This window comes from Rhinoderma darwinii, chromosome 5 (assembly GCF_050947455.1).
Source record: "Rhinoderma darwinii isolate aRhiDar2 chromosome 5, aRhiDar2.hap1, whole genome shotgun sequence".
In the NCBI taxonomy this organism is placed as follows: Eukaryota; Metazoa; Chordata; class Amphibia; order Anura; family Rhinodermatidae; genus Rhinoderma; species Rhinoderma darwinii.
In genome coordinates this window covers 150639529-150656837 of record NC_134691.1, presented here as the reverse complement: position 1 = coordinate 150656837, position 17309 = coordinate 150639529, and the positions used below count along the sequence as shown (strand labels likewise).

Below are 17309 nucleotides of genomic sequence, written 5' to 3'. Positions count from 1 at the left end.
CATGTATGCAGAAGCACCTGAGGTACCAGTACAGTTGAAACCCGCAAGAAGTGACCCCGTTTTAAAAACTACACCCTTAAGGCATTCATCTAGAGGTGTAGTGAGCATTTTGACCGGAGACCTACACCCCATAAACTGTAATGTGGGTTCTCCCGGGTATGGCAATACCCTACATGTGGCTGTTATCAGCTGCCTGGGCACACAGCAGGGCTCAGAGGGGAAAGACGAGGGGGGATAAGCTGTGCGGAGTGCATCAGGGTAAGTAAAATTGGAGTAAATTATAAACCAAGGGATGTATGATCAATTTTAAAACACTCTTTCATACAGAGCTCTGGTTATTCGGGACACGTGTCACATTGATATATTGTATCCTCCCTTATCCCCCTCTTATAGCAGACTTTGCACCTCTTTTGACTTTTTCCCTTCTTGCCAGTTTGGGGAACTTCTCCTGGAAAGTGTTGCCGCCCTGGTACGATGCGTGTGGCCTCGCTTCCAGAAGTACTGGGTGCTCCCCCTTCTTGGTCCCTAAAGATTAGGTTATTGATAATCACCTCTTGAAATTCCAGGAAAGTTCCCGTCTGGCCTGCACATCGACGTAGCACGTACGCATTGTACAAAGCCATCTGTATGATGTGCATGGCCAGCTTCTTATACCACACCGCATGGCGCTGTAGGGCTTCAGGACTTGATCTTACAAGTCCATCCCTCCCATGTACCTATTGTAGTCCAGGATGCAGTCTGGTTTGGGGGTGGCCTTTCCTTCATATATCCTAAACCTGTAGGTATACCCTGATGCACTCTCGCAGCTTATACATCTTCACGCCATACCTTGCCCTCTTACCCGGCAGGTACTCGCGGAATTGAACCCTCCCTTTAAAATGTACCAGGGACTCATCAATAGAAATACACTTCTCGGGGTGTATGCTGGGGAAAACCGGGCACTGGAATGGTCTAATAGGGGTCTCCGTTTATACAACGGTCAAAACTGGGGTCATCTCGGGGTGGGCACGGCTCATTATCAGTATAATGTAAGAAGCGAAGTATTGCCTCATTTATTTATTTTTTTAGGTTCCAGTTCAGTTCTGAAGTTGCTTTGAGGGGCCCATATATTAGAAACCCCTATCAAATACCCCATTTTAGAAACTAGACCCCTCAAAGTATTCACAACAGCATTTAGAAAGTTTATGAACCCTTTAGGTGTTTCACAAAAATTTAGAGCAAAGTAGAGGTGAAATTTTCAAAAATTTTTTTGTCAGAAAATCCTCTTTATACCATTTTTTTTATAACACAAAAGGATTTATCAGTGAAACGCAACTTAATACGTATTGCCCAGATTCTGCAAGTTTTTAGAAATATCCCACATTTGGCCCTAGTGCGGTAATGGACTGAAGCACCGGCCTCCGAAGCAAAGGAGCACCTAGTGGATTTTGAGGCCTCTTTTTTTATTAGACACCATGTCCGGTTTGAAGAGGTCTTGTGGTGCCAAAACATTGGCAACCCCCCAAAAGTGACCCCATTTTGAAACTAGACCCCTTGAGGAATCCATTCTAGTTTTCTTGGGGTGCATGCAGCTTTTTGATCAGTTTTTATTCTATTTTTAGGTGGCGTGGTGACTAAAAAACAGCAATTCTACTATTGTTTTTTTGTTCTTTTTTTTTTACAGCGTTCACCGTGCACTATAAATAAAATATTCCCTTTATTCTGCGGGGCGATACGATTACGGCGATACTGGATGTTTATAGTTTTTTTTTATGTCTTATGGCGTTTGCACAATAAAATACGTTTTGTAAACAATCATTTACTTTTTGTGTTGCCTTATTCTAAGAGCCATAACGTTTTTATTTTTCAATCAATCAAGCCGTGCAAGGACTTATTTTTTGCGTAACGAACTGTAGTTTCGATCAGTACCATTTTTAGGTACATGCGACTTTTTGATCTCTTTTTATTCCATTTTTTGGGAGGTGAAGTGACCAAAGAATTGTTATTGTGGTACGGTTTATTATTATTTTCTTTTACGGCGTTCATCGTGCGGGATAAATAACGAAATAGTTTTGTAGTTCAGGCCGTTACGGACGCGGCGATACCAATTATGTATAGTTTATTTGTTTATATATTTTTATTAATAATAAATGACTGATAAGGGAAAAGGGGGGGATTTTGACTTTTAAATCTTTTATTTTCTTATTTTTACACATCTTTTTTTAACTTTTTTTTTACTGTATTACTTTGTCCCACTAGGGGACTTGAGGGCAGGAGGCCCTGATCGCTATTCTAATACACTGCACTACATGCGTAGTGCAGTGTATTAGAACTGTCAGCTACTCACTGACAGCAAGCATAGTGGGTCCTGACGTTGTCAGGACCCACTAGGCTTCCGTCTATGGCATAGCCGGACGCCATTGTTTGGTGTCCGGTTGCCATAGTCACCATCGCCGGCCGCTATCGCGTAGCAGGCCGGCGATGGCAGTTTAACCCCTAAAAAGCCGCGATCTCTATAGAACGCAGCTTTTAAGGGGTTAATCAGCGGGGACACAGTGATCGGTCCCCGCTGTAGGAGCTGTGACAGCTGCTGAACAAGACAGCAGCTGTCACATCTCGTGTATGTGTCGGGAGGACGGCCGAAACGGCCGTTACTCCCGTGACGTACTATTACGTCATGGAGCGCGAACGATACAGCTGCCATGACGTAATAGTACGTCAAGGAGCGGGAAGGGGTTAACTACAATAGTAGTGAATGGCAGTTAGAGAAGCAGCGTAACATGTGAGTTACGCGGTTTGCGTAACTACCATTACCTTTGATGAGACTTACGTAAACAGCGTAGCTCAGGGAGTTATGTCGCTTACGTATGTCACGACCATATAACCTTTTTCATGGACAAAAACTAACCTCACTCAACAGCAACACACGGGGTGTAGCGGGTCCCGTTGTGGAGACAGATAGATGCGGGTCCCAGCTCTGGGACCCACACCGTAAATTTATGACATATCCTGTGGATGTATCATAAATATCTCTCGTGTGAAAACATCAACAAAATGAACGTTAAAAGAAATAGACACACACAATGTACTGAAATAATTAAAATATAATTTATTACAAAACCAAACCAAAAAACAATCAACAGATCCCTTATTACCCACCATAATTTACCCCTATTTTAAACATGTCAGCTAAACAAAAACATGTACACCACCACCCACAGCTAAACTATAAATTGTAGTAACGAGGGGTTGTAGGGGGGTTTGAGCCAGTAGGCTGTGGACCACTGCTGGTAGGGTGGTATGGGTAAAAGGATTGATAAAATTGTCCACCAGCAGTGGGCAGGGGAGGAGCGGGGTAAGGGGCAGGAGCGTTAAGGGGTTGGCTGTGGAGACCGCGCCCGAAAGTTGGGCCTGATGGAGCTGTATAGCCTGCCGGAAATGGATGAGAAGTACACTCAGTTCCGGCAGGGCAGGGGCGTTAGAAAAGTCTGCCGCCACGGCGTGACAAAAGGCAATAAAGTGGTCTTGCCTTTCCGTTGGCATCTGGCGGCAGGAAGATGCCAACGCGTACCCAAAAAAAAAAAACAAAAAAAAAAACTTGTCACCACCGTCCACCCTCTGGATAAGGGACATGGCCTCGGACTCCACATCCAATTGCCTGTCCCTTACCCGGGGGGGGGGTCCTTCTACGCCCCCGCATGGAAGAGTTGCTGGTAGGGGGGGCGGGATGACTGACCTGGGTGGCCACAGGGGGGGCATCACGATGAGAGACCGACAAGGGTGAGGAGACAGGTGTCTCGTCCCCCAGCAGCATGTCTGTGGCCACCAAGTCTTCCGCCAGTTGCTCTTCCCCCTCCGCTTCATGCTGGGTGGATGTTGAAGGAGTGGGTTCCCTCTCCATCTGCTGCTGTTCATCTTGGGTGGCAGGGGCCTCTGGCTCTTGAAAATTGCCTTCAGTTCTATGAAAAATAAAAATAACATTAAGTACCTAGAAAAATTGTTTTGGGAAATTAAAACATAGGCATCAATACTTACGGCCGTTGTCCCCTGCTAGGCAAGCTGAACAGCAGCTCATCATGATGAGAGACCTTTGTTTTTTTCAATGGAGAGCCCCCACACCTCTCTGCGTTCCGCACCTCCTTCATGAAGCGGTCCCGCACGCTCTTCCACCGTTTTTTCACATCTTCCTCTGCAAAGAAAAAAATGCATTTAGTTTGTAAAATACTTTACAAAAATAACATAACATGTGGGAAAAAGTGCAATTTTAAAAAACAAAGACATACTCACCGTTACACCTTTTTTGAGCACGTGAGAGGCTAGTCCAGTCCGGGTACAGTGCCTTACAAATGTCAATCCATGCATCTTCACGGACATTACGGACACTGTATCCGTCCGCGCCTTTGTCCCATAGGCAGGGATGTGACTGGACCTGTAATAACATATAATTGAGACGTCAGTTTATTAACTAAATTAACATTGTCCTGCACACACAAGTTATCATCCGCCACTGCGTATGTTCAGATGAAAGGTATTCATAGTGTAAAATCTGCAGCGTACAGTAGAAGCAGAGTGGATGAGACTTAAAATCTCATCCACACGATGCCTAAAATCCACTACTAACGTATGTTCACACAGGACGCATACGCTGCCGATAAGGGCCAGATTAGGTGACGGAAACCTACAGCTAGGTGTCCAAAACCATTCAGTGAAATCGTGAGGAAAGCTGCAGCGTAACCTTCAGTTGGCCTTTCCGTCGAGGGGATACGGAAACCTCTGTTGGGACCCCTCAACGAAAGGGCAACGCTAGTGTTAGGGCCTGTTCACATCAGCGTTGGCTTTCCGTTCCAGGGTTCCGTCTGAGGTTTCCGTCGGGTGAACCCTGCAACGTAAAGTCTAACTGAAACCACACCTTCCGTTTCAGTCACCATTGATATCAAAGGTGACTGAAGCGGAAGGTGTGGTTTCAGTTTGACTTTCCATTGCGGGCTTCACCCCACGGAAACCTCCGTTGGAACCCCGGAACAGAAAGCCAACACTGATGTAAACATGCCCTTAACCCAGTGTATCCACCTTGTCCGCACAGGTAAGTGCCTGTTCACATCTGCTGTAATGGCGGAAGGAGGTGAAGGGAACAAGTGAGCCCTAATCTACCCACCGCCCTGTCCCTGCCTACTTGCAACGACCCGCCCTAGGCGACGGGGTACAACTTGGCGGCGGTCCCTACGCTGACTAAGTGCAAGGGGATACAAACAGGGAACAAGCAAGGGAAGGGGCAGTAGCCCACGGAACACCGTGAGGGAACGGGAGTGGTGAACGAGCAGTCAGGATCAGGATGTAATGAAGTATACAAACGCAGAGCACGGAGCAGGAAGCAAGCCGGGGGCAGAGCGAAGCAGGAACTGAAGCACGGCAGAAGCAGGCTGGAGCAAGGCAGCAGTGGGGCCAGGAAACCAAGAAGAATCACAAGCAATGAGGAAGAGAAAACGGCAGGTATAAATGGACAGGGGGCGGAGCTAACTCCGACTGACCAGGCCGCGATAGGCTCTCCCACTCCTGAGCCTGCCACCCTGATTGGTGGGAGCCGGTGTCAGTCTAAGGGTATGTTCACACGGCCTATTTACGGACGTAAATCGGGCGTTTTTGCCCCGAATTACGCCCGAAAATAGCGCCTCAATAGCGCTGACAAACATCTGCCCATTGAAAGCAATGGGCAGACGTTTGTCTGTTCACACGAGGCGTATATTTACGCGCCGCTGTCAAATGACGGCGCGTAAATAGACGCCCGCGTAGAAGAAGTGACCTGTCACTTCTTTGGCCGTAATTGGAGCCGCTATTCATTGACTCCAATGAATAGCAGCGCTAATTACGGCCGTCATTGACGCGGCGTTCAAGCGCCTGCACATGCCGGTACGGCTGAAATTACGGGGATGTTTTCAGGCTGAAACATCCCCGTAATTTCAGCCGTTACGGACCCCCGCCGTGTGAACATACCCTAAGAGGTCTGGCCTCAGGTGTCGATTGATTAATCCTGGGAGTATCCACAGACGTAGTGCCTGGCAGATCCTTTACATCTGCGTTGGCTTTCCGTTGCAGGGTTCACCTCCGACGGAACCCCTCAACGGAAAGGCAACGCTGATGTGAACAGGCCCTAATTCAGAATAATGACATTTCTGCTGGCATTCCCTGAGGCGGCCATGGCAGATATGCTGTGTACATTATACTATGCGTATCCGCCCTGTGTGAACATAGGCTAAACTAATTATCAAACAAATGTAAAAGCAAAAATAGAAAAAAGCATACATTACGCTTGGTTCAAATCTCACTCTGGGCTCCATTCATGAATGGACCACCCATGAACGGAGTCCAAACTGAAACAAACGTAAGCTAGAGGTTTGTGTTTGCATCACCATTGATTTCAATGTTGACGGATTGTGTGAAAATGGTTTTCGTTTGTCTCCGTTGTGCAGGAGAGCAACAGAGCCAAACGAAAAACATTATCAACAGATCCATTATCATTGAAATCAATGGTGATGCAAACGTAACCTCTAGTTTACGTTTGCCTTTCCGTTGAGGGGTCACACCAAGTGAAAGCACCGACTGAACCCCTCAACGGAAACACAGCGCTAATGTGAACAGGCCCAAATGAAAAAAATCATTGAATACTCACTTCCTGAATCATTTTCCCCACGTTTAAGTCCATTCGATAGTATAAATCTTGTGACATTTCTGTTCCTGAAATGTAAATTCCCCCCAAAAAATTGTGAAATGAAGTGCAGCAACCAAAAAAAAAAAAACTAGGAAAAAAAACAAACCATTAGCACATCTTCCTACATGTATTGCATGTATGGCAGATGTGAGCAGTAACGTACTTACTTTTTTAAAATTGTGATGGCGGTTTGCAGAAAATTGCAGCTCCTATCCTCAAGGGAGTTCTTCCACGTTTTTGCCAACTTGAAAATGGCTGCCTCCAGCTTGCATCAGATGCCAGCCCCTTTAATGGCTGGGCTTGCTGTGCTTTGGAGGCGGAAATACCGTGAGCGATATTTGACAAAATGCGCGTCAAATAACGCCTCGCCAGCTCGAGACGCTGTTTTTCCGTCTCCCATTGATTCCAATGAGTTTTTGGAAGCAGAAACCGCCTCAAGACAGGTAATGTCCCTTCTCTCTACCGCTCGCGGGGAAAAAAACGCCTCCGCTTCCCATTGAAATCAATGGGAGACATTTTTGGCAGTTTTTTTCCGCGGTTTCCGACGCGGTTTCTGCGTCAAAAACCTCGTAAAAAAACTCAGTGTGAACATCTGATTTCAAGGTGTTTTTTGAAGCTGAAAATTAGGCTATGTTCACACAGAGATTTTTGACAAGTTTTTTGACGCGGAAACCGCGCCGCAAAACTCGTCAAAAACGGCTTGAAAATGTCTACCATTCATTTCAATGGGAGGCGGAGGCGTCTTTTTCCCGCGAGCGGTAAAACCGCCTCGCGGGAAAAAGGGAAATTTACGCCGCTGACCTCCCATTGACATCAATGGGAGGCAGAGAAAGCGTATTTCGCTGCGTTTTATGCCCGCTGCGCTCTATGGCCGCAGGTGAAATACGCCGCGAAAAACTAAGCGGAAATCGGCGTGCAGGGAGAGGAAAATCTGCTTCACACTTCCAAACGGAATTTTGAGGCAGAATTTCCGCCTGAAAAAACTCTGTGTGAACATAGCCTAATTTAGCCCTTATTCACACGACAGGGTTTCCCGGCCGTCACACGGCTGCAGTAGGAACAATAGACCCCTAATGGGGCTATTCACACGACCGATTTTTTGACGGCCCGGGAAACCCGGCCATCAAAAAGTGGGACATGCCATATTTTCGGCCGTTCTCCCGGCCCCCATAGAAGTCTATGGGGCCAGGTAATACATGGCTGTCACTTGAATGTGCTCCAAGTGACGGCCGTGTCTTCCGTCGCTCGCTCTCTCTCCTTCTCCTCCTCACAGTGCAAAGTGCATGTGAGGAGGAGGAGGAGGAGGGTATGTCCCCAAACGCTGTGGCAGGGGAATGGGGATTCCGCTCCAGCAGAAGTCCCTGACCTCACTGTGTCCAGGGGGCTGTGTGGCACTACCTACAGGGGGCTGCGTGCCACTACTTACAGGGGGGCTGCGTGTCACTACTTACAGGGGGGCTGCGTGGCACTACCTACAGGGGGGCTGCGTGGCACTACCTACAGAGGGCTGCGTGGCACTACCTACAGGGGGGCTGCATGGCACTACCTACAGGGGGGCTGCGTGGCACTACCTACAGGGGGGCTGCGTGGCACTACCTACAGGGGGGCTGCGTGGCACTACCTACAGGGGGGCTGCGTGGCACTACCTACAGGGGGGCTGTGTGGCACTACCTACAGGGGGGCTGCGTGGCACTACCTACAGGGGGCTGCGTGGCACTACCTACAGGGGGCTGCGTGCCACTACCTACAGGGGGGCTGCGTGTCACTACTTACAGGGGGGCTGCGTGGCACTACTTACAGGGGGGCTGCGTGGCACTACCTACAGGGGGGCTGCGTGGCACTACCTACAGAGGGCTGTGTGGCACTACCTACAGGGGGGCTGTGTGGCACTACCTACAGGGGGGCTGTGTGGCACTACCTACAGGGGGGCTGTGTGGCACTACCTACAGGGGGGCTGTGTGGCACTAACTACAGGGGGGCTGTGTGGCACTACCTACAGGGGGGCTGCGTGGCACTACCTACAGAGGGCTGCGTGGCACTACCTACAGGGGGCTGTGTGGCACTACCTACAGGGGGGCTGTGTGGCACTACCTACAGGGGGGCTGTATGGCACTACCTACAGGGGGGCTGTGTGGCACTACCTACAGGGGGGCTGTGTGGCACTACCTACAGGGGGCTGTGTGCCACTACTTACAGGGGGCTGCGTGGCACTACCTACAGGGGGCTGCGTGCCACTACCTAAAGGGGGGCTGCGTGTCACTACTTACAGGGGGGCTGCGTGTCACTACTTACAGGGGGGCTGCGTGTCACTACTTACAGGGGGGCTGTGTGGCACTACCTACAGGGGGGCTGTGTGGCACTACCTACAGGGGGGCTGCGTGGCACTACCTACAGAGGGCTGTGTGGCACTACCTACAGGGGGGCTGTGTGGCACTACCTACAGGGGGGCTGTGTGGCACTAACTACAGGGGGGCTGTGTGGCACTAACTACAGGGGGGCTGTGTGGCACTAACTACAGGGGGCTGTGTGGCACTACCTACAGGGGGCTGTGTGGCACTAACTACAGGGGGCTGTGTGGCACTACCTACAGGGGGCTGTGTGGCACTACCAACAGGGGGCTGTGTGGCACTACCTACATGGGGCTGTGTGGCACTAACTACAGGGGGCTGTGTGGCACTAACTACAGGGGGCTGTGTGGCACTCCCTACAGGGAGCTGTGTGGCACTACCTACAGGGGGCTGTGTGGCACTACCTACAGGGGGCTGTGTGGCACTACCTACATGGGGCTGTGTGGCACTAACTACAGGGGGCTGTGTGGCACTCCCTACAGGGGGCTGAGTGGCACTACCTACAGGGGGCTGTGTGGCACTAACTACAGGGGGCTGTGTGGCACTACCTACAGGGGGCTGTGTGGCACTACCTACAGGGGGCTGTGTGGCACTACCTACAGGGGGCTGTGTGGCACTACCTACAGGGGGCTGTGTGCCACTACCTAAAGGGGGGCTGTGTGCCACTACCTAAAGGGGGGCTGTGGCAGTATCTACAGAGGGAAGTGTGTGGCAAAAATGTACAAATGAAATTCAGCCGATTAAAAAACGGATGCAAAATGGGTCAAAATCGGCCGTTAAAAACGGAAACATGGCCCGGAACGGATGCAAACCGGCCGGGAAAAACGGCCGATTTCATTGGAGGCCTTTTCAAGTTTTTTTTTTTTCCATTTGAAGTTTCTTTTGAGGAGTTTATTTAGAATAAAGAAAAAACTATTTTGACACATAGAATTTGGACACAGCAATGTGAATAAAGCGTAAAAGAGTCCCAGCCAGATGAAAAACCAAAGTGCACAGAGATAGGAAAAATACACTGCAGCTACTGAACTGCGGCAAGTTGTACCTGGAATAGGTCACTGCCACTTTGCTGCGTGGAAAAATGGTGCAAGTCTCTATGGAATAAGCTGCACAGTGCGCCACTTGCAAGCCACGCAATACTTTCTGGAAACATGTAAATGTCAGAGGAGCTTAATAAACATGGCGCTGCACCTGAGCACAATTCCTTTTTATTGAAAACGGTCATGACTGCATTCATGAATAAGCCACAATAAACACATTAGCCAAAATGGCAGCTCAACTGGATTTCCAGCAGACACTCCACTAAATCTAAACTCGCAGGAAGCCGAAAAAGATATAATTTACAATTCACACCCGACAACATCCACCTACGTAGTTAGCAGTTACGTTCTACCGCCATGTGCACCGCTCCAACGTAGAGCTCCGCCCCCGCCCAGAGCGCGGGTAAACTATTCAGCGAGTGCAGGTGGCGCCAGAGCGCGGGTAAACTATTCAGCGAGTGCAGGTGGTGCCAGAGCTCGCAGCTTCACGGTCACCGGCAAGATGAGTGTATGTGTTCTATTCACGGAGCTCTTATATGTGTAATTGTGTGTTAATTATGATATGCATGTAAATACGTTATGCGCGCGGCCCTTGTATACATTTGAGGTGGTGCCCGCGGATAATATAGTGCTTTATACAGTATTAGATTAGGAAACGAACATCCGATATTGTAGACTAATAAGTGTTGTTATGAAAGGATGGTTATAACATGGTTTTTATTATACATACTTGTCTTTGACTGGTTCTTGCACAGCGGTGTCATTTTTAGAAGACTCCAGTATAGGTTGTGTGTAAAATTTCTGCAGCAATTCCGAAGAAATTCTGCTGCGGAAAAAACTGCACCATTTCCTGTGTTCTATGTTCACACAGTTTTTTTGCAGGAGGAATATCTGCCCCAAAATTCAGTTTGGAAGTTTGAGGCAGATTTTCCTCTCCCTGCATGACTATTTTCGCGGCGTTTTTTGCCCGCGGCCGTTGAGCGCCGCGGGCATAAAACACAGCGAAATACGCTTTCTCTGCCTCCCATTGAAGTCAATGGGATGTCAGAGGTGTAAACGCCCGAAGATAGGGCATGTTAGGCTATGTTCACACGGAGTATTTTGGGGGAGGAATATCTGCCTCAAAGCTCCAAACGGAATTTTGAGGCAGATATTCCTCCCCCAAAATACTCCGTGTGAATAGCAATGATCGCGCCGTTTTTCGCCCGCGGCCATTGAGCGCCGCGGGCAGAAAACACGCTTTCTCCTGCCTCCCATTGAAGTCAATGGGAGGTCGGAGGCGGAAGCGCCCGAAGATAGGGCATGTCGCTTCTTTTTCCCGCGAGGCAGTTTTACTGCTCGCGGGAAAAAGACGCCGACGCCTCCCATTGAAATCAATGGGAGGCGTTCTCGGGCCGTTTCTGCCGAGTTTTGCGACGCGGTTTCCGCGTCAAAAAACTCGGCAAAAGACCCCGTGTGAACATAGCCTCACTATTTCCCACGAGGCAGTTTTACTGCTCGCGGGAAAAAGATGCCGACGCCTCCCATTGAAATCAATGGGAGGCGTTTTTTGACGAGTTTTGCGACGCGGTTTCCGCATCAAAAAACTCGTCAAAATACTCTGTGTGAACATAGAAAACGGTGCAGATTTTGCGGTGTTTCTCAATGCTGTGAGATTATATCTTCTCTATAAAACGCAGCAATTCAGTCCACTTTTGAGCAGGAATTGACCTGCTGCGATACAAAAAATACACAATGAATTTCTGCAAGGAAATGTCACGCAGCGTGTGGATGAGGTTTGTTACATCTCACCCACTTTGCTGCTGCTCTACTCTGCTGTGTATTTTCCGGGTGGAAGATATGCAGCAGAATACAGTAGCAGCAAAGTGGGTGAGACTTAAAGGGGTTGTCCGAGATACCGTCATATTTTCAAAAACCCCTTTAACCCCTTAATGACCAGGCCATTTTGCGCGTTAATGACCAAGGATTATTTTTTGTTTTTTCACGGTCGCATTCCAAGAGTCGTAACTTTTTTTTTATTCCGTCGACATAGCCGTATAAGGGGTTGTATTTTGTAATTGTACCATTTTTAGATGCTTACAATATATTGATTAACTTTTATTAACTTTATTTTAGGAGAGAATTGAAAATAAGCAGCTATTCCAGCATTGATTTTCACGTTATACATTTACGCCGTTTACTATGCAGCGTAAATAACATGTTAACTTTATTCTATGGGTCGGCACGATTACGGGGATACCAAATATGTAAATGTTTTATGTTTTCCTACGTTTGCACAATAAAAACCCTTTTAGAAAAAAATTACTTGTTTTTGCATCGCCGCATTCTAAAAGCCGTAATTTTTTTATTTTTCCGTCGATGTGGGCCAATATGTAGTTTTCATTAGTACTATTTTGTGGTACATAGGACTTATAGATTAACTTTAATTTTATTTTTTATGGGGGGAGAAAAGAGAGAATTTTGCCGTTGTTTTTTGCATTTTTTTTTGGACGCCGTTCATCCGGCGGTTTAATTAATGTGTTCATTTTATTGGTCAAGTTGTTACGATCGCGGGGATACCATATATATATATATATATATATATATATATATATATATATATATATATATGTGTGTGATTCGTTTTGACACTTTTACTAAATAAAACCACTTTTTGGGCAAAAAAAGTAGTTTTATTTGATTTTGACATTTTTTTTTTTCACAAACTTTATTTAAATGATTGACATTTTTTTTTTTAAAGAGACTCTGTCACCACATTATAAGTTCCCTGTCTCCTACATAAGGAGATGGGCGCTGTAATGTAGGTGACAGTAATGCTTTTTATTTTAAAAAACGATCTTTTTTCACAAAGTTAGGAGCGATTTAAGTTTATGCTAATGAGCTTTCTTAATGCCCAAGTGGGCGTACTTTTACTTTCGACCAAGTGGGCGTTGTACAGAGGAGTGCATGACGCTGACCAATCGGCATCATGCACTCCTCTCCATTCATTTACACTGCACTAGCGATATAGTTATATCGCTATGTGCAGCCTCATACACAAGCCCTAACATTACTAGTGTCCTGATAATGAATACACATGACCATCCAGCCTGGACGTCATGTGTACTCAGAATCCTGACACTTCTGACTCTTTTTTTGTGTGAGATTCCGGCAAGTGAAACCAAATCTCGTTTAGCTCCGAGATCTCGCGAGATTTCGTATCTGTTTCTGGAATCTCACAAAAAAGAGTCATAAGTGTCAGGATTATGAGTACTCATGACGTCTAGGCTAGATTTCATGTGTATTCATTATCAAGACACTAGTAATGTTAGGGCTTGTGTATGAGGCTGCACATAGCGATATATCTATATCGCTAGTGCAGTGTAAATGAATGGAGAGGAGTGCATGATGCCGATTGGTCAGCGTCATACACTCCTCTGTACAACGCCCACTTGGTCGAAAGTAAAAATACGCCCACTTGGGCATTAAGAAAGCTCATTAGCATAAACTTAAATCGCTCCTAACGTTGTGAAAAAAGATCGTTTTTTTAAATAAAAAGCATTACTGTCACCTACATTACAGCGCCCATCTCCTTATATAGGAAATAGGGCACTTATAATGTGGTGACAGTCTCTTTAAAGGAACAGTGTCACCAAAAATTTTTTTTTCATGTCCGTTTTATGTTAGTGTTTTATTAAAAACGTTTTTATTTATTTGTGTGTTACTTTTTTCTATTTTTTCACTTTTTCTTCCCTATGGGGGCTGCCATTTTTTTTTCCATTTCTGTATGTGGCGATTAACGACACATACAGACATGGAATACGGCAGCCACAGTCCCATAGGGACTGCGAACGGGGCCCGTCCCATCCACTTCTGTGTACGCCGTCTGTGTGGGAACGGCGCATGCGCCGCTCCCACACAGTCCAATTTGAAATGCGCGCCGTCCGGCGCCATTTTCCTGTGTACCGGAAGTCGCGGCCGGACAGTAAGATTACTACTTCCGGTCGCGGCTTCCGGACTTGTGCACTTAGACCAGCGGCAGCAGACGGAGCGGACGGCCGGAGGGAGCCGCGGCGGCAGGAGCAGGTAAGAGATTTCTATGTATGTTCGTGTTTGTGTGTGTTTACTACTGTATGTAAACCTACTACACTGTGTGTTAGCTCAAAAAATGGCGACACACAGTGTAGGAGGTTAGACCGTTCATTCAATCCCCTCGTTTATCCCGGCACTAGCCACGATAAAGGAGGGGGGATTCTCAGAGCTCACTAGAGCGAGTGCTTTTTTCCCAATTTTGCAGCAAAAAGCAATATGGTTGCTTTACCACATGCAATGCTGCAATTTTGGGAATAGCTCCATCTAGTGACCAGCACTGGGAAATATTATAAATTAGAATCTAATTTATAATATTTCCTGACTCGTGAAAAAAATAAAAAAAATTTGAACAATGTTTAATCACCTACACACTAAATGTTTAACTAAAAAAAAAAATACATGTTTTTCTGGCAACACATTCCCTTTAAGTCCCACCAGGGGACTTCACTATGCGATCTGTTGATCGCATATATAATGCTTTGGTATACTTAGTATACCAAAGCATTATTGCCTGTCAGTGTAAAACTGACAGGCAACCTGTTAGGTGATGCCTCTGGCATCGCCTAACAGACATTTGCTGAAGACAGACCTGGGGGTCTTTGTTAGGCCCCCGGCTGTCATGGAAACCCGACGGTGACCCGCGATTTGTTTGCAGGGGTGCCGATCGGGTGACAGAGGGAGCTCCCTCCCTCTGTCAAACACATTAGATGCCGCTGTCACTATTGACAGCGGCATTTAATGGGTTAAACTGCCGGAATCGGAGCGCGCTTCGATTCCGGCAGTTGCAGCAGGAGCCAGGCTGTGTATAACAGCCGTGTTACTGCCGCTGATCGCGTGGGTACAGTGACAGTACCCGCGCCATCACAGGACGGGTATATCCGTCGTCCTGCGCGAACTAGCAGCTGCTGAGGACGGATATATCCGTCCTCCGGCGTTAAGGAGTTTAATGCATGTAATTTATAAATGTAAATACATTTGTAATATACTTGCATTTGCATGCGTGTTACGGGCTGTGAAGCAGAACAAGCGGCAGAGCCAGTGCAGAGAGTGACGTCACCAGTCAAGTTCCCCACGACAGGATCTGGAAACGGGGCCAATTTGGAAAATGTAAGTATATTACAAATGTATTTACATTTATAAATTACGTGCATTAAAGGGTTTTTGAAAATATATCTCGGACAACCCTTTTAACCAGTTCAGGACCGGGCTATTTTGCGCCTTCAGGACCAGACATCGTTTAGCCATTTTTAGCACGTGTTAGTTAAATGGCTCTAACTTTTTTATTTGTTGGGCTAACGACGTGATTTTTGCGACGTTTTTGGCATAGACAATGCAGGTTTCATTTTTAATCGTTTTTATACACACCTTTTTTGCTATTTTAGAATTTTTATTCATAAAGTTTGAAAATAATAGTAAAAAAAAAATGCTTTTTTAAGTTTCAGCTATTTTTTTTTCGTAATATAGTTTTACCCTAAAATAGACCTTTTATTTGTGATCGTCATTGTCTAGCGTAAATTTTAATATATTACATGTCTATATTAGGGTAATTGGGTCAGCGCTAGCGTTACAACAATGAGTGGCGGGAGGAATGTTTTGTTTTTTTTGGGTTGGGCATTTTATGTGTATTTATTAGTTAATTTTTTTTTGCACTTTACTTTATTATTTTTTTATTACTATGGTCTGTCCCCCAAAGGTCAAAAAAGACCTTTGGGGAACTTTATATTTTTTTTCTTTTACACCATGCTTTTCCACTGTAACTGGAGCTGCACAGCAGCCCCAGTTATAGGGGAAATCAGCCCTCTCATAGTGACGATTGTCACTAATAGGGCTGTGCTGGGTCTAGTAAACCCAGCAGCAGTCTGTCACTAACGGCATCCGGCGATCATGTGACCAGTCACATGAACACTGGGACCACTAGAGACAGCGGCGGCGCCGCTGCCTCTATGCCTATACACAGCGTTCATTGAGCGCTGTGCAAAAAGACATCGGAGAAGACAGAAGCAGCTAAAGCTGCTTCTATCTTCTCCTCAGGGTCCCCGGCAGTCACTGACAGCCGGAGACCCGACATTCAGCTGCCCGATCGCGCGGGCAGCAAGTTAAAACCCGAGCCGTAAAAAGTCTACGGCTCGTGTTTTAAGGACCCTGACCGCTGGCCGTAAAAATACAGCCAGCGGTCGGGAACCAGTTAACAAATCTCATCCACCCGTTGCGTGACATTTCCTTGCAGAAATGTGGACTAGCCCATACAATATACATTCCTGCACTATAATCATTTTTCACTGAAAGCGGAGGTATGCTTTATGGAAATAAGTGACAGACTGCTGAAATTAGTGTGTCTGTCACTACATTATACTGTAAAAATTATTAGAATAAGATCCGGTACTCGATCCAGTAAAACCCCAAAAAAGTTTAATTCATCCGATTTAAAACAAGAGTAACACTTTCCTAGGAAGGATACTTACGCGTTTCGAACCGAAGTCATAGCTAGCTTCCCAATGCCCTACATTTAAACAAGGTGAGACGGAAACACATGACCCAGTGATAGCATTAACCATTTCACTGCTAAACAAAATGTGGCATAACAGTGAAAGGATACAATAAGGTATACGTAATCACAATAGACTTGTAACATAATGAGATCCCACAAATGTATGCGGAATAATGCAGCATGTGCTTAGAATGAATGTCAAGAGTATATAAACGTAATATGATAGCTCAGTAAATGTACATAAGGTCAGTTCTATAATTCATATCCTTGGGGAAGTGTGTGTCTATTTTAAAGAGAACCGTTCACCTCCCCATACATGTGCAGCATGTAATGGGAAGGGCTGCACAAACCCTGGGGCACTTTACATTTTTTATCTACCTCCCTCCGTTATTTAGATATCGGTGCCGTTATATTTGGCGCCCAATATTTAAATAACCCCCTGAACTGTCAACGGGCAGAAGACTGATCTTGAAAGATCGCTCACGCTCTCCTCGCTCTTGCTGTAACACCATGTGCCTTCCATCTTCTGATGTGAGGCACATGGTGTGATGAATTTTGAACCTCCATGTGCCTTACATTAAGGCCTTATTCACATGAGCGTATTTAACCCGCGTAACACGCACGTGAAAACAACGGACGTCACACGGACCTAAGCAAATCAATGGGGACATTCAGTGTTT

General features: G+C 46.5%; 2 protein-coding genes across 2 annotated transcripts in view; one reads left to right on the top strand and one right to left on the bottom strand.

The window, feature by feature from the left end:
* Window positions 1-3118: 3118 nt before the first annotated feature.
* On the bottom strand, window positions 3119-6703 carry LOC142652514 (uncharacterized). Its single transcript, XM_075828165.1, has 4 exons — window positions 6647-6703; window positions 4267-4408; window positions 4015-4168; window positions 3119-3938 (listed from the first exon to the last, which is right to left on the bottom strand). Exons 1-4 carry the CDS (start codon window positions 6701-6703, stop codon window positions 3581-3583), a joined length of 711 nt encoding a protein of 236 aa, XP_075684280.1. The 3' UTR covers window positions 3119-3580.
* A 3578-nt stretch (window positions 6704-10281) lies between these two features.
* SYCP2L (synaptonemal complex protein 2 like) overlaps window positions 10282-17309 on the top strand; it is a 344080-nt gene continuing 337052 nt past the window's right edge. The window contains exon 1 of the mRNA XM_075828429.1: window positions 10282-10578. Coding sequence (XP_075684544.1) covers window positions 10573-10578 — 6 coding nt within the window. The 5' untranslated portion in view covers window positions 10282-10572. The remainder of the gene's footprint in view (window positions 10579-17309) is intronic.